Source organism: Lissotriton vulgaris, chromosome 12 (assembly GCF_964263255.1).
Source record: "Lissotriton vulgaris chromosome 12, aLisVul1.2, whole genome shotgun sequence".
Lineage (NCBI taxonomy): Eukaryota > Metazoa > Chordata > Amphibia > Caudata > Salamandridae > Lissotriton > Lissotriton vulgaris.
Genome location: NC_141700.1, coordinates 517521885 through 517544335, shown reverse-complemented (window position 1 = coordinate 517544335; position 22451 = coordinate 517521885). Strand labels below are relative to the sequence as shown.

The window sequence follows — 22451 nt, the reverse complement described above, 5'->3', positions numbered from 1 at the left end:
GCCCGCAGGCAAGCCACCAGGACGAAGAAGGGAGCCTCACCTGCCTCTCGCAACCAGAGGCACCCCACCGCCGCAGCCTTCAAGGATCTCCGCAGCTTTCAAAGATTTCAGCCTCCTCCTTACCGCTGCTACGAGACAGCCCCCGCAGCCTTGCGTTATTCTCAGCCCAGTGTGAGTCAATAACCACTGAACCTATATGAACACAATGCTCAATTGCCAATTTCTTCAGAGAGCTATGTCTGATTTAATTCCTGACCTTAGGGTCTTTTAATATGTTCCATAGACATAATTATATTTTCTAGTTATTCTTTATTTTGTTCCTTATTCTCTAGGATTCTATGTTCCCATTAATGAGGTAATCCGTCCACTCCACTATCACAGTGATGATGAGCAACGACTAATTAGGTATGCTCCTCCCTGGACAGTGTGCTAATTTAATCATGCTTACTATGTTTTCGTACAAGTAGGTTAATCCCACTGAATCTACTCCTTGATATGTATTAATTGGTTGCCTGCCCCCGCCCTGTCCTGATGAAGACCCCTCAGCAAGGGCACAATTAATCCCTGCACAACCTGAGGGTCGAAACGTCGACAACTGTTCTTTCTTCTATCAGCTTCACGCCAAAACTGTAACATTTATGTATTAGGTGTAGCATGTTTTTGATCAAGTGATGAATTGAATTAATGTTCTTTTGTCTGTTCAAATTGACACACAAATGCGTCTACATCACTGTCTGATTTTATTGTCACAATTCCCTATCCACACTATCCTCACCTTATCACCTTTCCCTTGTTCCTCGGGGCATGGTACAACCTTTGTAAAGTTTATTGCTGGATACTATATCCAATTAACATCTACATTGTGAATAAAAACAGTGTAGATTCATTCAGTGTATTACTATTTTTTGATTATACTTTGCGGTAATTGCTAATCTCACACTGGGACCCCTCTTCTCTCAGTACTAGTCGAGACCATGGCACAAAGATGACGTCTTTAATTATTCTCTGGCTCAAGGGCATTGTGATGGAATCATTCACTATACCTGTGAACTGGCTCAGTTGTACATGGATGACGTGATCAATTATTGGAATTGCCTCATTCGTTGCAGACAAGGTGATGTCATCAGTGCGGTTTAGGAGAGAAAATGTGTTGAAAAATGCTTTGTTTTGGCCTTTCTGTCTCCAAACTTTTTTTGGGGGGGGGGGCGTCCCCCCCAACTCCCCCTAGTAGTGGTTTCTCGCTGCGCTCCCTCGCTACACACCATGTGGGGTCTGGTCTCCCTTTAACTTTGTTCTCTCTGATTCACTACTTGTCTATTTTTGGTGCTCTCTGAAAGAATGTCTATGGGTGCATATGACTGAGTGGGTAACCTGTTGTTCTTTAAGGTCATCATCTACTATTTACTGTACTTTGAAAGTTGATACAATTGAATGTGTAATGAAAAATGTGCTGTAAAATTCACCATTTTGGTCTGTCTTTTTCCAAACCCCCCTAGTAGCGGTTGGGCTCGCTCGCTGCGCGCCGGAAGTGGGCTAGTCTGGCAAAATTTGCCTGGGCTGCTTTAAGTTCCAAGTCCGGCCCTGTTGTTGATCCTTCCACTCCGGATAGCTCATTGACTTCCTCACAAGAGCGTGCACTGAAAACCGGCGCGTGCTCCAAGTCCCCTCCCTTTGGACCCAGAATGTTCAGCCCCTGACGGTGTGTAGAGTTAGTTGCTAACCATGAGTGATGCACGGTTTTTACAGAGTCACATTTTTGTGTTGCGGTGTCTCTACCAGCTGCTGCACTGATTTACAGTTTGTTTGCTGTGTGAGAAGAACATTAATTTTGACTTTACGGTTTTAATAATAACTTGTGCAGGTGTTAGTATAAAAGCAGCTGGGTTGTCTCCGCATAATGCCTGTCGACATAACAGGATGAAGCTTTCTTGAGTAATAAATGTGCCTCTGACGAGGAGAAAGAAGATGGAACATAGATCAGCTGCTTGCACTTGACTGGAGCAGAGCTCATTTATTTGTGTTGTGATAGTTGGTGTCTTGTGCGCCTCAGTGCTTTGCAATCATTCATGGCAATTCTTGGAAGTTACACCGATGAGATCCGAAGGTGTTACGTGCTCAGCAGGAGAGATCTGTATCTAGGCCAAGAGAGAATTCAGTCTGTTCTAACCTAAGGCTTTGCTAACTGAGTCTTGATTTCTTAACACACACAGTCCACCTAGCGGAGGCCGGCGGCGGTCACTTTGGACTCTGTTACCAAGGGCCCCATTAGGATGGCACGCAGACTTAAGTCCGCCCGCCAATTAGGATGCGACCGCCACCCTGGCAGTCGCATCCAGCATCTTCAACATTGCGGCGGGTGCTGCTGTGAGCAGCGCCCGCCGCAATGCCAAAGAGGCATGTTGTGCATTGCCATGCACAACGTGATAGGCACTGTACGGTGCTGGCAAAACGCACAAGATGATGGACGGAATGTTGCACATTGGTAAAACATTCACCCCCAGTCACAGATCTGGGTTTAATCCATTGTTATTTTGCTCACCACGCCACCCCAGTTCAGACATGGCCATATACAAATCAGGCTTGACCCTGTGCCTCATGAGAACAGTCCAGCCCGAACTCCCAAGCCATGTCTTCCCTTGACCAGAATCAAGCATCCTAGGACCAGTTCCTGGCTATCAGCAGTCAGCAGCCGGGATAGCTTGACTCCAGTGGCGTAGTGAGCACGGGACCCACGTCTGGGCATACCCATCCCACATAGGGCGAACAGCAAAACACACAAGATGATGGACGGAATGTTGCACATTGGCAAAACATTCACCCCCAGTAACAGTGCCTGCCACCTGAAGCATGGCAATGTAGGTGGGGTACCAGAGGTACCCCCCAAGTGCAGCCCCTCACCCTTCCACCCCCGGGGGGGGCCCCCAAAGCAATTCCCGCCAGCCCTTCCATGGCGGCATCGCCGCTATGGAAGGGCCTTAACCGCCAGGCATCATAATATGGACGGAGGTGCACCATATTATGCCCGAGTTCCGCCCGGCCGGCAATCGTGACGATTGCCCAACAGCAGAAAAGCGGCAGACGGACTTTCCATCCGCCGCGGTACCCCCCGCCATGGTAATATGGCAGGGGTAAATGTAGTTGTGATGGCGGGGGGATCGCCACCGCCGGCGGTATATGGTCTTAAATTATCTGTAGGCTGATTTCCAGGGGATTGTGGAGTTTCATATCTCTTGAGACCATTACTGAGCATACTTGTGGTCTTGGTGTGAAGTAAGGGAGCTCCATCTTTCATACTGCGGAGACTACCTATGCTTCAGATATTAGAAGATGAATTCAGCATGGGCATAGGGCCTTCAATTCCAAGAGTGCAATGGTATCAAAGCCTTCAAGGAGACTTGGTCAGTCAAGGAGACTTTGAAGGGTTTGACGCTAAGCTGTTGATGAGTTTTGGGCTTGGATGGGCCGGTCAGACCTATGCGACCACTGTGGGATCTGCCTTTGGTTCTTGCAGTCTTGTGTGCTGCTTCTTTCGATCTCTCTGGGGAGGAATCCTTAGGTTCCTTTGCCCTTAAGATATTTTCCTGATTTAAAGCAGTTTGGTTAGATTCCTAGTGAAATTGGCATCCCTGGCTGAAAATCTTTGCAGACCACATCAGTCTAAAATTCTGGACCATAAGATCACTTCTAAAACAAGAGAAAGACAGAAATGTACCTAGTCCGTCCCCTCCTTTCGAGATTAAGCAGCACTCTTGGTATTTGTAGACCTGAACTGTGTTATCTGCAATGAACAAAGGTATTTAACCAGTGAAGTCGGCTGTTAGAACAACTGTAGATCTGAAGGTGGTCTCACACTGTTCAAGAAAGGGTATTTTTGCCTTCTGGGCAGATGTCCAGGCCACTCTCGTTTTCAGATAGCTGCAGGCCTGGTGCTTGGTCCTGTTCCTTTGCCTTTCTCACATTTAGTGCCTAAAGGGGTTTTGAATTTGGTAATCGGTCACAAGCAGCTATAACACATGGGTAGTTTGGCTGCAAATATTTTATAGAGCAAACACAAAGAGATGATGGACGGAGCGCTGAAACTTTTCAGACACTCACCCCCAGTCACAGATCTGGGTTGAATCCTTCATCATTCTTAAGCTCACTTTGCCACCTCAGTTTAGAACTAGCCATATGCAAATCAGTCTTGACCCTGTGCCTCTTGGGAAAAGTCCAGCCCGAACTGCCAAGCAATTATTTTATACCATGTTTCACAACTTAAAAAAATTGTGTTTCTTTATTGATGGAGATAGCGAAGCTGGCGCTCAGTTGGTTAGGTATATCCTCCTTATGTAAATAGTGAGACAATGATGGAAAATGGGAAGTCAATGATTCTGCTGCTGTCCCGTAATGCTTTTACTCTTGTTCCTCGTCCTTGCCCATTGTGTGCCGTTGCTCTCCGATCTACTCAATGCTGTGAGCTTCGATGGTTTGGTTTTGACGTTGCATCAAGAGGAAGCTGGAATCAGTAGGGCTTATAAGGGGTCTGAATGAGTAGAGAACATGTTTATTCTATTTATTAAACTGAATGATATCTGGGCAGCGGGAGACACTTCAGTTGAAAAAGTACTGTTCGGTAAAAAGGAATCTGAGCCAACGGTTAATAGTAAGTAACCAAAGTATTACTTTGATGTTAACCAAGAGTTAGGACGCTTTGGTGGCCGATCATCCTCCTACACAAGGATGCATCACTATACCTGGCCCGTCCTCTCTCTGCACTGCCCCTTTTTAGGTTTCGCCCAGACAGCGCATTCGTTCCCACCGAAGAAGAAGAAAACATCCTACGCAGTCTCGGGCCTATCAGGCAAATGTTTGCATTTTAACAGATTTGTTTGACCATTCAGATTATTTCTCAAGCATACCGTCTCTGTCACTGTTGCAGATTCTTCACTGCCTCTCTCTTTCCACAGGAATTCTATATTTCGAGCTGCTGCATGGCAGCACCTTCATTCCATCCAAAAATTATGTCAAATTAAATAGGATTTATTTTTATGAATGTATATTTTTACCGGCATTAGCACGTTTGAGAGAAGATGTATACTAGTTGAAGGAAAATATATAAATAAATAAAAGTATACAAAGTAAAAGGACAAAATGGTCTGTCTGTTGGACTGGAGCTTATGTATGTCTTTACCCAATATTAAGAAGATGGTGCAGTTTTTTGAATTGTGGAAGGAGAGCAGTGTTAATGTGAGGTCCATCAGACCACAGTCCTGCTTTTTAATGTCCTCCTTCGATTTCTGTTTCAGTGCTGAGCGAGAACCAGTGACCCTTAACCTCGACGGCATTGTTCAGGTGCTGGACCGCCACCTCCACGACTCTGCCATTGGAATGATGACGAGGATCGCAGTGTTGAAGTGGCTCTATCACTTGTACATCAAGACGCCTCGCAAGGTGAGCTCCAGAGGTCTCTCTCCATCTTTGTCTATTCAGCCTGGCTTTGCTCCTCTCTCCATACTCCATTTTCATCCTGAAACATTGGCCTAGATCTAGACAGACCAGGGTAGTGGAAGAAAGAGACTTGAGGTGGACTCAAGATGAGCAACCTTGGTATTCGGCCACAATAGCATTCCGCAGCACCCACAGTGGCCTATTAGGAAAAACATGGGCCCATCCATTTAGGGTTTTAAAAAATATATAAATTGGTTGCTACTTTGGGGATTATCAAGTTCATGCATGAGGACACCGCCCATCACAGTCTGGAACACACAACTGTATAGGAGAACTGGTGCTGAGAAAACGTGGTCATTCTAAGGCATCCTTTACAGAAATAGGTGGCTCTGAGTCAGGGTTTACGATTGCACGAACATGTATGCTGAAGTGTGAGGTGGATGTGCTTTTGGAAGCTGTCTGTATGTCCAAGGGCTGGAACTGCAGGAGTACTGTGCAAAACGTGCCACATCTAACCAAAGATCTTCCATACTAGGAGTTCAGTTATTTTGCACAGTTCTGTGCTAGGCTCACAATAATTGAATAGCACGGGATGGGTTGCATGTAAACAGTGAACTGTATCTGCAGAGCTGTGTGTGCAAGTCCCTAGTTTGAGATAGCTGAAACCCTGCATATTGAGAGTGCACTGTGTTAAAAGAGCTAAATGAGGGAATCTGAGACAGGACGTGTGTCTACGTCTTTGCAAGCAATACACTCGTTTTCCATCCCTTGGCACCCATTTATTTAGCCAATATTAAGGTGTTTTGGGATTTAAAACAAGCCCGTAGCTAGGTCTGTGTACACTGAGACAGCAGAAAACACGTGGCCATCGCGCAGTTATTAAAACTGAAAATATTTATTCTGGGAATTCAAACTGGTTGAGGCAGGGTTTGGTGTTAATTATGGCCAGGGAGATCATTGTGGTGTGGAAGCTCAAGAATAAAGAAGTAGAACATTGCTGATAAGAACAAAAATAAGACTAGATTATGCAGCAGTGCTAAAACCCCCCGAAGCTCTCCTCGACTATTAGCTGCCAAGAAACTTGATTGGGATTACTCGGCCACCTCACAGTTATATCAAAATGGAGCTCCTGGTCAACCGCATTCTAACCCAGAGGCAGGAGGGAGAGGTGGTAATTCTAATTTTGATCTACTATTCTCAACCCTAAAACAAATTCAGGGTGAAGCCAGGGCTGAAAGCCGGAGGGCAAAACATGCTAACAAAAAAATACAGGGTACATTACAAAAGATGAACAAACTGTATACAGAGGTGGTTAACAGAGTTTCAGAAGTGGAGGAAAGGACAGGGAAACTCGAAGATGATGTGGTGAAGCTTCAGGAAACTAAACAGGAACAAGACAAGACATCTTCAGACGTGCTCTGGAAATTAGAAGATTTTGAAAACAGACAGAGACGTAATAATATAAGACTTCTTGGGGTGGAGGAAGGGAAGGAGGGGGAAGATGTGCGGGCATTTGTGGTTGAATTACTGAAAGGGGCACTTCCGGAAATGGACCGATGGAACTGGGAAAGTGAGATACAGCGAGCCCATAGGTTCCCAATGACACAGAGAAGGGGTAACACTCCTACTAAATCACGTACGTAGGTAATTTTTTGATAAGGGAGGAAATAATGAGTAAGGCGAAACCACAAACCAAGCGTACATACAAAGACATATCTTTCTTCGCCCGGCCTGACTTCTGCCACGCCACTGTTGAGAGGAGATGGCGTATGAGGCAGTTGATAACTACTTTTCAGAATATAGGTTGTGAGGTTTACTTAATGTTTCCAGTGCGCCTCAAAGTAGCTTTCAATGGGCATGTCAGAGTTTTCCACTCCGAAATTATGGCTCAAGAGTACCTCACTTCTCTTAGAGAGAATAGGGAGCAGAATAAGCAGGTGGTGGCGGTGAGGGAGGGACCTCGGAAGAAGTAGTAAGGATCAACCTTAATATCACGTATTGAAAACACACTGAGTACTGGATGCAAGATATGCAAAACATGTAGAGTTCATTAGAGTATATTATTTCTATTCTTATCACGTCTTACACTAGGCTTGGGTGGTCAGGGATAAAAAAAGGGGGGGGCAGATGAGATATGATACAAGATGGGAGAGGGGAGAGACGAGACAACCTATGGGGTCTCGGCTGTCAGATATAGGTCTGTTGGACCTATTTGCCAGTATGGGGGGTGGGTATTCAGGGGTGGGGTGTCTGGGGAGGGGAGGGGAGGAGAGGTGTACAGGGCACAATATAATGCAAAAACACAAGGGATATATAGGAGATTGTGGTAAACTAATAGATCTGGAGAATTAAGAACTAAAATGGTTTATAAGTTTTTTTTATGGATGTATCAGCAAGGAAAAACAGTAAAAATAATTTATGGGCACTAGATTTGTAACCTGGAATGTCTGCGGGTTAAACAATTATCAGAAGAGACAAAGGGTCTCAATTGCATTAAGACAAATGAATGTAGATTTTATATTCTTACAAGAAACCCATATCATGTCTTCACAAATCCACCTGCTGGAGCAGATGGGCTTTCATGTATTAGTATACTCTAGTCAAGGTACCAAAACTAGAGGAGTAGCAATAATGTCAAGGAACAAGAATGTTGTAGTCAGAAAGAAATTGGAAGATCAGTGGGGGAGGTGGGCAATGGTTGAATGTTTGATTGAGGGGGAGTGGACAACCTTGGGGGTTGTATATGGATCAACAGAGGACGACCCAGAGATCCTAGAATTCCTGGACACGGAACTTGCTGTATGGGCCCCTAGTATCATTATGGCTGGAGATTTCAACATTAATGGGGCGGATGGGCTAGGGGTAGGCTCCTTTGGTAGATATCAAGGTAGAAAAAAAGAGTACATCAAGCGCTATCTAATTTACTAATGAATAATACCTTGTCAGATGTGTGGGGGAAAATCAGATCAGATAAAAAAGGATATACTTATTACTCGGCCCCACACCGAATTTGTGTAAGGCTAGACTATTTCTTTGTACCAAATTCAATGCTTTCTAGCTTTAAGATAGATAGACTTCCCCGAATTCTCAGTGATCACAATCCCCTCATTTTAACATTAAAAACAACAGTAGGAACTAGAACTGAGAGGGTTTGGACCTTTGAAAGAGGACTCCTACAGGATGACAAGTATATACACCATATGTCAAAGTGGATGAAAGATTTATTTGAGAGTAATAGAGGAAGTGCGGCTGTAGGGATGGTATGGGATGCCTTCAAGGCAGGTGCCCGCAGAGAGACCCTCAGCTTTAGCGCATTTAAGCGTAAACAGGAGCAGCTCAGGAGTAATGAATTGGGCAAGGCAGCCGTAGACGCTGAGGAGGAGTTACATCAATGTGTATTAACAGGGATAACAGTGGATCAAGCGCTTATTAAGGTAATGAAAGCAAAAAGTGAGGCAGAAGAAGACATTGCGAATAAGGCAGCCAAGAATTTTATGGTCAAAGGAGAGAGATGCCATGAATTTAGTGAGAAAGTAGGTCGTGTTTTAGCCATACGTACTAGACAAATAGCAGCATCAGGAATGATAAGGGAAATCAGGGATATAACTGGCGGATTGCACACGGATTCACAGGAAATACGAGAAGTATTTAGGAATTTCTATGAGTCACTGTACGACGACCAGCAGCCTACTGACCCTACGGAAATAACCGAGTATTTACAGGAAATACCAGTGGAAAGGCTTACAGATGAGGAGGCAGAATGGTTAGAAGAACCTTTGGAAATAGTTGAAATTAAAACAGCTATAGCAAATCTCCCTTCAGGGAAAGCTGCTGGCCCTGACCAGCTCCCTATTGAATTCTAAAAACATTTTGGGAAATACTTGGAAATGATCTTGTTACGACAATACAGACAGCCCAAACAGGGGAATCTATTCCAGGTTCATGGGGGGTGCGGATATTGTGCTAATTTTAAAAAAGGGGAAACCTGCCACCGAGTCAGGGTCTTATAGACCGATTACGTTAATGAATACTGACACTAAAATGTATTCTAAGTCACTGGCAACGCGATTTGCTACAACAATAGGAAACCATGTAAGTAATAACCAACACGGATTTATTCCTGGAAGGGGCACCACACACCATACGCGCAAGGTTATCACCTTATTTGATGCCGCGGAGGTCACAGGAGACCCGATGGCGGTTATGTTACTGGATGCCGAAAAGGCTTTTGATCGGGTCTCCTGGGACTATCTGTGGCATGTTTTAATGAGGGCAGGGGTTAAAAAGGGATATATTAGAGCACTACAGACATTATACACTGATCCAGTAGCTTCTATAAGAGTAAATGCAGGCTCTACTCGGCAATTCAGGATTAAGCGGGGCACGAGACAGGGATGCCCGTGCTCCCCGCTTTTGTTCGCAATGTATATGGACCCATTAATCCATAGGATAGAGATGTGCGAGAGAATTACTCCCTTGCCCACACATCTGGGGCAATGCAAGATCCTTGCATATGCCGACGATGTGGCAGTGATCACACCAAATCCCATGGAGGCTATTGGGCATATAGAGATTGAGGCACGGAGGTTTGGATGTATTTCGGGATACGCTTTAAACACATCTAAGACATAGATAATTAAAAACTCTCATGCACAATGTAATGACATTCGAGTGGTTCAAACAGGGGTGTATCTTGGAGTAAATATTACGGCCGAACTCGATACCTTAGTGGAAAAAAACATAGCCCCAATAATTGCTAAAGTAGGGAAGGAACAAGACAGACTTGATAGTTTACACCTCTCAATTGTTGGGCGAACAAATATTGTAAAAATTATGGTTCTGCCAAAATTTGTATTCATATTTAGAGCGATTCCACTATTTTTTGAGAATAAGTGGTTTAAGACCTGTGAACATATGATCAATTGGTTTATTTGGGCAAAGGGGAAAACAAGGAGAGCGCTCAGATTTATGGCACTTACACGTGAAAGGGGAGGATGGGCGCTACCAGATTTAAAGTTATATTATTAGGCAGAAGCATTACAATATATGGTGGGTCTGTTGGGAGGAGCAGAGGCAGAAGCGCAGGACGAATTTGGTACATTAGCTACATACGGATTAGTTATGGGAGCGGAGGCAGAAAATTTACTCTTGAAATTCACAGACGCAAGTTACTTCAAAAGGACAAGATTTAAGACTATTCTAGCAGCATATAAAATATGGAAATCATTCGCTAAGAGGTTTGGTATTGGGAAGTATAATGCTTATACAAGATTAGAAGGTAACTCCACTCTCCCTAGTGAGGTTTTTTCTGGTACAGTCTTTAATGAGTGGGGGAGGCAAGGAATTCGGAAGATTGGTGATATTTTAGGTCCGCAAGGCATGATGCAATTCTCAGAGCTACAGACACGCTATGGCTTAGATACGAGACAATTTTTCAAATATCTCCAAGTAAGAAGCTTTATTAATAAAAAAAGGGAGGTCCCGCGGGCTTTGCGAAGAATCCAATAATGAAGGTTATACAAACAGGTATAGATTGTACGATTAAGAGGTTTTATTTAGAATTAGCAAACTCGAAGAAAGATGACTTGGAAAAGTGGGCGGGTAAATGGGCAATTGGTTTAGATATAGACCGAGGCCAGTTTTCTCTATCATTAGATATGGGACAGAAATTGCTGTGCTCAGCCCCATTACAATCCCAACACTACAAAGTTTTGTATCACTTATATTATACCCCAGCGAAAATCGCCCAATGGGGAGCTGCATCAGGTATTAGATGCTTTAGATGTGGCAGCTTAGAGGCTGATTTAGTACACGTTTTTGCATCATGCCCTCACCTGGAAACAACCAAGAAGGATATAGAGAACTTTCTAAATAATGCATTAGGAATCGAGATTGTATTAACTCCATCAATAATATTACTAGGAGTTGATGCGGAGGGGCAGATACAGAGCGGAAGCTTTATTTTCTTAGCAATGGCAGTTTTGAGATTATGTACAGCCAAGGCATGGCTTGATCCCCTCCCTCCGACGTACCATCAATGGTTAGCTAAACTACTGTCAATTTATAAGCTAGAATCTGCTATATATGCTAGGAAGGGGAAAAAGGGAAGGAAACTGGGCATACCAATTTGGGAACCGATTATTCGTTGGAAAGAAGGAAATATTAGTTGATAGACATTTTGCTGGTCTGTTTATTTTTTCTTGTTTTTTTTCTCTCTGTTTTTAATGTCTCTTTTTCTTCTTTTTTCTGAGTACTATACGGTAGCTAGATGATTATGTTCTCCAGTAATTAAGTCTTGATTTAAGAATGTAACGACATGTAGATAACTGCATTTATGTAACGATTGATCCTATATATGTATTTTATATAATTTTATTTGTTTTTTTCTGATTGTGCCCTGTACATGCTATAAAAAGGGGAAAAACTCAATAAAAAAAAATTTAAAAAAAGCACATTGCTGATGAGCAATATTTACCAGCGTTATGCCTTCTTAGTGCTGTGTAAGAACATTGCTGTCTCACTGTGACTGTAGACAGGTTTGTTCCTATGCCCATCGTTTGCGAATCTATGGTCTCCTAGTCAGTCACAGTGACGCAGTCTTTGTTTCCGTACGTTAGTGCCCTGTATCCTCTTATTCCACGGTCACTGACTTTGTGTAAGTTTCAGTGTCTGTGACTCTTTGTCCCTGTAGCCCCATATTGTAGTTGCAGTGTCAGTCTCCCAAGGTCCGTGTCATTCACTTCTGATGGATATTTCTAACTGCAAATCGCTGGCCTAGTCTACATCATGAGATTACTCCTGGGAATGGGCCACATTCCGCTCAAAGTCCCTGGGTAAGTCTAAGTTTAAGTGTAACTCGATCCCATCCCGCCACTCTAGCTCCAAAGAGAAGGGGCTAGGTTATCAAGACAAACATCACATGTGTTCGATCTCCCCAGCTTAAGAGTCAATTTCTCAGTTGACCCTGGCATGGTATTAGCTTCCCAGGGCATCGTTGACCCTGCAGCAGTTTGCACCGTTCAGGAAGACCATACTTGATGTGAATCCGTCTACGCTGTTCACTGGCAAAGGTGTGTTGCCTAATCCCTTCCAAGAAGGACATTTTGAAGTCCTTTTGTTTGCATTTTCGTTGGCCCTGAAGGGCTGGAATCTATACTACTATTATAAAGGAAGAACTTTGAGGTTTTGAGGCGGGTAAACTCGGGAACCACAGCGCCAATCCACACACCCGATACATCGTTATAATCCTCAGGGTGTGCAGATGGACATAGGCTATATAAATTAAAAATAAATACGTTATTTAAAATATATAAGTTAAAAAAAAAGTAGTCCCTTCAACGTAGCGCCGGTCGCGACGTGCGTGCTGACATTAGGAGCGGCGTACACGAGCGCGAGGAGCAGCGTACACGAGCGCGAGGAGCGGCGGAGATCAGCGCGGGGAGGAGCGGCAGAGATCAGCGCAGGGAGGATCAGTGACGAGCGGAGGAGCAGCGGACATGAGTGGGGGACAGGCGGTGAGGAACGGCGGGCAGGCAGTGAGGAGCGGCGTCGGGGAGGAGCGGTGAGCTGCGGATGAGGTAGGGCGCCAAGTAAGCAGTGAGCAAAGCAAACGTGTGGGAAGAGCGGTGGCGCGGAGGAGCGGTGAGCGAGCCACAGGTACCAAACCGGGCATTACAGTAGGAAAAAGTGACGTGGGCAGATACCAAACGGGGCATTACAGGAGGAAAAAGAAACATGTGCAGGTTACAAAAGCGTACAAAGTGGAGCGGTCAGCTTAAAGCTAAAATGACAATCGGGAGAAGGTAGCAAACGGGGTATTACAGGAGGAAAAAGTGACGTGGGCAGGTACCAAACGGGGCATTACAGGAGGAAAAAGAAACGTATGCAGGTTACAAAAGCGTACAAAGTGGAGCGGTCAGCTTAAAGCTAAAATGACAATCGGGAGAAGGTACCAAACGGAGCATTACAGGAGGAAAAAGTGACGTGGGCAGTGACGTGGGCAGGTTACAAAAGCGTACAAAGTAAACATAGAGGCATAATACTGCACAACGTCAGGGCGGGCGGGGGCCCTGAGCCATGATTGCTCCCGGACAACGTCGGGACGGGCTGCTAGTTGCAACATAAGAGGTTACTTGTCAGCCTTGTCTACTTTTTTGTTTGCTCAAATCATCAGTTTGAGGCATTTAATAAGAGGATTTTAGACATTTTCCCTCAAGCTGTTTGTGATGCCTCAGTGAGACCTCAGCCTGGTCTTGGCTTTTTTAATGTGCATTTCCCTTGAGTCAACGCACATGTGCTCCTAACGACTCTTGACCTAGAAATGGTCTCCCGTTTTGAATGTGATGCATTGTGGTTAGTGTAGTCAACTTTTACAAAACTTACAAGCATATAAGTTTATTATTGTGATTAAATTTAAAGTGCTCGTGTATCATAAGTGCTATATTAAAACCTGTGTTAATACATTATTTTGTTTGGCTACATATGCATGATGTCCTTTATTGGAAATTGTATTCGTACAATTCAATACAAAAGGAGGTGGTGATGGACGGAGCATCTGAGCCAATCAAACACTCACACCAAGTCAACTGATCTGGGTTTAATCCATCACCGTTCTTTAGCCCACTCTGCCACCCCAGTTCAGACTTGGCCATATGCAAATCAGTCTGACCCTGTGCCTCATGGGAACAGTCCAGCCCGAACTGCCAAGCCATGCCTTCCCTGGACCGGAAACAAGCTTCCTAGGACCACTTTCTGGCATTACAGCCGTCTTCAGCCAGGCTAGCTTGAATCCAGTGGCAAAGTGAGCAAGGTACTCACATCTGAGCATACCCTGCCAACTTATGGCGAACAAAGCGGTACAAAAGGGGGTGGTTATGGACGGAGCATCTGAACCAATCAAACACTCACACCCAGTCAACAGATCTAGGTTTAATCCATCACCGTTCTTTAGCCCACTCTGCCACCCCAGTTCAGACATGGCCATATGCAAATCAGTCTGACCCTGTGCCTCATGGGAACAGTCCAGCCCGAACTGCCAAGCCATGCCTTCCCTGGACCGGATAAAAGCTTCCTAGGACCGGTTTCTGGCATTAAGGCCATCTTCAGCCAGGCTTCCTTGAATCCAGTGGCAAAGTGAGCAAGGGACTCACGTCTGAGCAAACCCTGCCAACTTATGGCGAAAAAAGCGGTACAAAAGGGGGTGGTGATCGAGCATCTGAACCAATCAAACACTCACAACCAGTCAACAGACCTGGGTTTAATCCATCACCGTTCTTTAGCCCACTCTGCCACCCCAGTTCAGACATGGCCATATGCAAATCAGTCTGACCCTGTGCCTCATGGGAACAGTTCAGCCCGAACTGCCAAGCCATGCCTTCCCTGGACCGGAAACAAGTTTCCTAGGACCGGTTTCTGGCATTACAGCCGTCTTCAGTCGGGCTTGCTTGAATCCAGTGGCAAAGTGAGCAAGGGACTCACGTCTGAGCATACCATACTAACTTATGGCTAACAAAGCGGTACAAAAGGGGGTGGTGATGGACGGAGCATCTGAACCAATCAAACACTCACACCCAGTCAACAGATCTGGAGTTAATCCATCACCGTTCGTTTGCCCACTCTGCCACCTCAGTTCAGACATGGCCATTTGCAAATCAGTCTGACCCTGTGCCTCATGGGAACAGTCCAGCCCGAACTGCTAAGCCATGCCTTCCCTGGACCGGAAACAAGCTTCCTAGGACCAGTTTCTGGCATTACAGCCGTCTTCAGCCAGGCTAGCTTGAATCCAGTGGCAAAGTGAGCAAAGGACTCACATCTGAGCATACCCTGCCAACTTATGGCGAATAAAGCGGTACAAAAGGGGGTGGTGATGGACGGAGCATCTGAACTAATCAAACACTCACACCCAGTCAACAGATCTGGGTTTAATCCATCACCATTCTTTAGCCCACTCTGCCACCCCTGTTCAGACATGGCCTTATGCAAATCAGTCTGACCCTGTGCCTCATGGGAACAGTCCAGCCCGAACTGCCAAGCCATGCCTTCCCTGGACCGGAAACAAGCTTCCTAGGACCGGTTTCTGGCATTACAGCCGTCTTCAGACAGGCTAGCTTGAATCCAGTGGCAAAGTGAGCAAGGGACTCACAACTGAGCATACTCTGCCAATTTATGGCGAACAAAGCAGTACAAAAGGGGGTGGTGATGGACGGAGCATCTGAACCAAACACTCACACCCAGTGAACAGATCTGGGTTTAATCCATCATCATTCTTTAGCCCACTCTGCCACCCAAGTTCCGACATGGCCTTATGCAAATTAGTCCGACCCTGTGCCTCATGGGAACAGTCCAGCCCGAAGTGCCAAGCCATGCCTTCCCTGGACCGGAAACAAGCCTCCTAGGACTGGTTTCTGGCATTACAGTCGTCTTCAGCCAGGCTTGCTTGAATCCAGTGGCAAAGTGAGCAAGGGACTCGCGTCTGAGCATACCCTGCCAACTTATGGCGAACAAAGCTGTACAAAAGGGGGTGGTGATGGACGGAGCATCTGAACCAAACACTCACACCCAGTGAACAGATCTGGGTTTAATCCATCACCGTTCTTTAGCCCACTCTGCCACCCCAGTTCAGACATGGCCATATGCAAATCAGTCTGACCCTGTGCCTCATGGGAACAGTCCAGCCCGAACTGCCAAGCCATGCCTTCCTTGGACAGGAAACAAGCTTCCTAGGACCGGTTTCTGGCATTACAGCCGTCTTCAGCCAGGCTTGCTTGAATCCAGTGGCAAAGTGAGCAAGGGACTCACGTCGGAGCATACCCTGCCAACTTATGGCAAACAAAGCGGTACAAAAGGAGGTGGTGATGAACGGAGCATCTGAACCAATCAAACACTCACACCCAGTCAACATATCTGGGTTTAATCCATCACCGCCAGTTCAGACTTGGCCATATGCAAATTATTATTATTATTATTATTTAAAATTTTATATAGCGCGCAGTTACCCTAGGGCATCCCAGCGCTTGAACAGGACTTCAACAGATAAAACAGTCAGTCAGGACCAATCACGCAGGAAACAGATGTGTTTTCAGACATTTGCGAAAGCGCAAAGTGCAGGTCTCGGCGCGCAATTTTAAAGGTAAGGAGTTCCAAAGCGTTGCTGTGTTTACCGAGAATCTTCTCCCGCCCGTGCGCGCCCTCTTTACTCTGGGGACAAGGAGGAGATGTTTCTGGTCGGAGCGCAGCGTTCTGTTCGCTTTGTATGGCACTGCTAGATTTCTCAAAATAGGGGGTCCTGTACCCTGGAGAATTTTGTGGGCTGTGCAAAGTGCCATAAATTTTACTCTTTCACGCACTGGAAGCCAGTGCAATGCCTTGAGGGCAGGTCTAGCTGACTCGGTTCTGGGAATGCCCATGAGCAGTCTGGCCGCCGCATTTTGGACCTGCTGTAGTTTATTAAAGGTAGATTCAGGGGCACCCAAAAAGAGGGCATTGCTATAATCAAGTCGCGATGTTATAAGCCCCTGAATCAACAGCTTCCTCGATGGAAAGGGAAGAAGCGGAAAGATTTTATGAGCTGAACGTAGCAGGGCGAAACAAACTCCTGCCGTTTTTTGGGTCGAGCTGATGTGACATTCATGCGAAGCATGAATGCATCAGCTCGACAACTTATGCTGCCCGTATTTAGGAAAGTGGACAGCAATCAGACGCGCGCTTTCCCATTGTCAGATTTCACCTCGGGAGCGCGCGTCTGAGCTGCGCTTGCGCGGAGCAAAGCCCTTGCTCACACACAGACACAGGCAGCCCCCACCCCTCTGCATGCACGCACGCACACACACACACAGGCGCGCGCATGCACACGCAGGCACACGGCACACATACAGGCACACGGCACACTATCCCCCGCCTCGCATTCTCTCTCAATCACACACAGTCACGCATGCGCACATACATTCCCTCGCGCACACACGCACGCACACACTCCCCCCCTCCCCTTCCCTCCCCCACAGGCATACACACAGGCACGCACGGACTTCACATCTGCCCTGGGCCCCACTCACCGACTGCGCTCTTCCGGCGGGGCTCCTCTCGCGCTCCGCTCCTCGCGTCTCCTCTTCTAAATCGGGGCTCCCTCAGGTCAGAGGAGCCCCGCAACAGGCGCCACACTCCTCCTTCTCCCCGGCCCCCTCCTGGGGACCCGGGCTACCCCGGACCGGCAGGGCGCTCCATGCGCCGGCAGCTCGCGGACCTCGGGAGGCGGGACTTCCGGTCGGCCGCGAGCGGATTGGCCGGCCGGCCAAGAGCTTCCGGGTCGCCGCGGGCAGTGCGGCGGCACCCTATAATATGAACTTGTCCTAGAAAGTGTTTACATTTCGCCTATGAACACGGGATCAGGAAACAAAACCTTGGCATACTTAAAGAAACTGGAATAGGCGGGAAAACGAGTCCTCCTTTGACATGAAAATGGTTTGTTTTAGTTTCACAGAAACACTGGTGAAAGCAGAAACTATATCAGACTTTCTTCTCAAAGCTGTACTTATTTCAAGAGGGCACACGAAGAATCCCAAACATGTTGCGTCTCTTGGGTTTGTTTTAAATACAGAAACGCCACCTGATAAGCCACTTGAACGTGATATAGATGAACAGTAACATACTCCTTAGAGTTACTTGGAAAGACCCACTGTGTGAACACAGAAACCCCACCAAAACTGAAATAAAGGTTTACAAAAGAAACAGTATTTTGATTGCTAGGCTTCCTGCGTGTTGGTGCTTCTGTTTACAAGGAGATGGCTGCTTTAACCTCATCTTTGACCACCATCAGCCTCACTAATAAACTACCGGTCATGTATCCCAGCTTGATTTATTTTCGTGGCACTTCTCTTCTCTCTGTAGTCTGTCTTCAGCCTCTATTACTCTAGTTGAGCCCTCCCTGGCTATCGACTTTTGGCCTGTGACCTCATCCCAGGCAACTATTGGTTCTTAGGTCCTCCCATATGTGTTAGTTGGGAGCTTTGCCCCATCCCCCATCTGTCGCTATAGCCACCCCAGCTGTTTAGCTTTTTCCACAGTCCTTCATTTTGGCTTGAGTTGTTCCCATTGTTTGGGTTGCTGCTGTTAAGCTTCTCCCACTGTTGATTAATTGTGGTGGACTGTTGCCTTATTTGTTTTTTTTGGTGAGGGGGGCTCAGCTGCACACCCATTCAACAACAACTGGTTCAAATATGTTCTCTCAATGTTTCAATCTTTATTACAAATGTCACATAAATATGTTAATATTTCACTTCTGTTCTTGGATTTTCGTCACAATAAAATACACTGAACATAATCTTCACTAAAGTTATTTACAAAAGTTTAAAGTATTGCCATTAAAAATTACAATAACTTTTATTTAAGTATTGATTATAAAAAAATAAATAAAAGCCATTGTTATTTGTAATATCAATACATCTAAGTCACGTAAATACAAAACATGTTGCATTACAAATGCTATAGGTGTCACATTTGCAAAAGATATAACTATTGGCATTGTAAATGACAAAGCTATTAATTTTGCTATTTTCAAAACCAACACATAAATAAAAAATGTATCATTTACAATACCAATAGCTCAAACTTTCCTAATGCGAGACCTATTGCATTGCAAATGCTTGTTTAGCTTGGGTCCTGAATGAAAGTTCTTGTTCCAGCCAGACCCCCAAGCTCTTAATCTCCTCTTTCATACTGGGGAGATCGCCCATACAGCTAGGCCAGCTGGTCAATGGGAATGAGGGGGCTTTATTCCCTAATAGCATTATCTCTGTCTTAGAGCCGTTCAGCTTGAGAGCTGATTCGTCCATCCAGGTATGAACTTCCGACAGGCATGAGTGCAGCAAATCGGGGTTATCTACCAGTTGAGGAAGGGCGACCACTAACTGAGTATCACCAGCATAGCTGATGATCTTGATGTTATAAGGGGCCACCACATCCTACAGGGGGGCCATGTAAACTTTAAACAATGTCGGGCTAAGGGAGGAGCCCTGTGGCACACCCCACTGGAGGGGGATAGATGTAGTCCGATTGCTGCCTTCCCAAACCTGATATGAGCGACCGTCAAGAAATGATCTAAGCCACTTCAGGGCGGCCCCTGCCACACCCACCTCTGACAGTCGCTGAATCAGCACCTGATGATTAACGGTGTCAAACGCCGCACTAAGGTCCAGGAGGATCACTGCCACTGATCCTCCTGAGTCCATGATGCGTCTGGATTCTTCTACGACTGCCAGGAGGGCCGTGTCACTACTCTGGCCTGGACGAAATCCGGTCTGCGAGTCTCGGAGCAGACCATTCGACTCCAAGAAACTTGACAGTTGGTAGTTTGCTAGCCTCTCAGCAATTTTGCCGAGGCCTGGCAGCAGAGATATGGGCCTAAAATTTGCCAATTCCGCCATGTCCAAGTTAGGCTTTTTTAACAGTGCCTTAACCACTGCTGTTTTCCAGCTTGGTGGCACCAAGCCCTGGGAAAAAGAAGCATTCATCAAATCAGTGATGGGAGTCACGATAGAGGTTGCTACTTGCTTTAAAAATTTGATAGGGACCGGATCCATAGGGGAGCCACTTTTCATGGATCCAAGGACTTTCAGTGTTTCAGCCTCTGAAACTGGGCCGAAAGTATCTAGAAAGGTAGATAGCTCTCTCGGCTGGGTTGAGGAATTCTTTTCCTGTGTTTGCTGAGGTCGTGTATTCTGAGGTAGGGAACTAAGTATCTTCTCTATTTTTGTGTGAAAGAAGTCTGCCAACTCCTTACACTTCTGATTGTCATGTGTAGCTACCGGTTCGGGAACTTTAAGGAGTTCTTGCACCACTTTAAAAGTTTCCCTAGAGGAATTTGATACTGATCTTATGCGTTCCTCAAAGAATTGGGCTTTTGCCCGTCGGAGGGCCGCTTTATAGCCCCTCATCGCTACACGATATTCCTCTTTCCTATTTGCCTCTAATTTCTTCCTCCAAGCCCTCTCCAATTTTTTGCATCCTTTCTTAAGCAGGCGAAGCTCAACCGTGTACCATGGAGCGGAACCTATTCTTTTCTCCCTCTTTTGTACTCTTTTATTTGGAATGAGGGCGTCCAGCGAGGCATTCAACCATTGGTTGAAGTTCGCATCTCCTTTAATCGGGTCTGACTCGGGCGGGGGTAGCGAGTCTACCAGTTTAGCGGACCAGTCATTGATCGATAATCTGGACCAGGCTCTGTCCACCAAAAACGCTTGATGCGCAGGTGTTGGAGGTAGCTCAACTTGCCATTCCGCCGAAACCAAAAAGTGATCAGACCACGGTAGAGGATATGCTGGCCTGGCTGTGAGACGAGGGATATTAGAAAACATTGGGTCTAAATAGTGACCCTTCTCATGCGTGGCTCCTATATTAATTAAAGGGAGCTCACATGCATTCAAGTCACCTTGAAGGTCTCTGGCTATAAAATCTGTAGTGTCATTAAAATGGAGATTAAGATCTCCCAACACAATAAAATTAGTTGTCGATGAGGCCAGCATCGTCACAGTTTCCATAACTGAACTTACGAAATTGCCCACACCGCCTGGGGGCCGGTAAATCAATAAGCCTGACAGTGCCACTGTGGGAGATATCTGTAATGAGAAATGTGCAGCTCTCACAGTCAGCAACAAGTCCCTTCTGGGCCCTACATACGTAAGTCTCTCTATGTAGGATAGCAATGCCACCCCCACGCCCCTCAGGTCTATCCAGATGAAACAGGAGAAAGCCAGGCGGAAGGGCTTGCACGATGTCGGCGTCGGAACTGGAAGTTATCCAAGTTTCCGATAGAAACAGGATATCTAAGTCCTGATCTTGTATAAGGAGATTGAGTTCCACTGAATGCCTCGGGAGAGATCTGCAATTCAGCAGACCCAACAGCAGGGTATTCTTACCTGTCTGCGGAGGAGCCAGCGTGCCCCCCCTGCCGAATGGTGGTTGGAACAGTCCCGTGTCAACCGGGTAGCAGTCCTCAGGAAGAAGATAACGCAAAGCGAAGAGCTCCTCCCGGGAGTACGTGAGTCTAGATGCCGAAATGTTAGGCATAGTGCCAGGCCCCAGGCCCGTCTGAGCCCAGACGGGCAGGACTCTGGCTGGACTCTGGCTGGACTCTGGCTGGACTCTGGCGGCTCCGCTGCGCATCTCCGCTGCGCGTCGTCATAGGGAGGTTTAAATAGGGGCGTGTAATCCTGGCTTGCAGACTAGGGCGCTGGCCGAAATGGCGCCGCGTTGAATCCCTGCCTCACCCAAGATGGATGCCAAGAAGAGAAAGTGTGTTCGGAGTCCTAAGTGACCCGCTCCCAACAGCGGTGAGTGACCAAAATTAAAATGCGGGTAAGCGCTATATGTCAGGGAAATAAAAAGCAAGTTTTGAAAGTTTAGGCAATAATTTTTTTAAAAGCGCGTCTAACGCTGTCTAATTACGCCGCAAGCGAGTCTTAAAAGCTCCGTACTGCAATGTCGATAATACCTTGTTCAGGGCTGGCCAGGCAGGTATGCTCGCCTTAAATAGAGGCGTGTAATCCTGGCTTTATAGACTAGGGCGCTGGCCGAAATGGCGCCGCGTTGAATCCCTGCCTCACCCAAGATGGATGCCAAGAAGAGAAAGTGTGTTCGGAGTCCTAAGTGACCCGCTCCCAACAGCGGTGAGTGACCAAAATTAAAATGCGGGTAAGCGCTATATGTCAGGGAAATAAAAAGCAAGTTTTGAAAGTTTAGGCAATAATTTTAAAAAAGCGCGTCTAACGCTGTCTAATTACGCCGCAAGCGAGTCTTAAAAGCTCCGTACTGCGATGTCGATAATACCTTGTTCAGGGCTGGCCAGGCAGGTATGCTCGCCTTAAATAGAGGCGTGTAATCCTGGCTTTATAGACTAGGGCGCTGGCCGAAATGGCGCCGCGTTGAATCCCTGCCTCACCCAAGATGGATGCCAAGAAGAGAAAGTGTGTTCGGAGTCCTAAGTGACCCGCTCCCAACAGCGGTGAGTGACCAAAATTAAAATGCGGGTAAGC

General features: G+C 46.3%; 1 protein-coding gene across 2 annotated transcripts in view; it reads left to right on the top strand.

Annotated features, from left to right (window-relative positions):
- VAC14 (VAC14 component of PIKFYVE complex) overlaps window positions 1-22451 on the top strand; it is a 1981056-nt gene that overhangs the window by 1030605 nt on the left and 928000 nt on the right. For both annotated transcript variants that reach the window (XM_086945294.1, XM_086945293.1), the window contains exon 12: window positions 5286-5430. In XM_086945294.1, the coding sequence (XP_086801420.1) occupies window positions 5286-5430 (145 nt within the window). The remainder of the gene's footprint in view (window positions 1-5285; window positions 5431-22451) is intronic.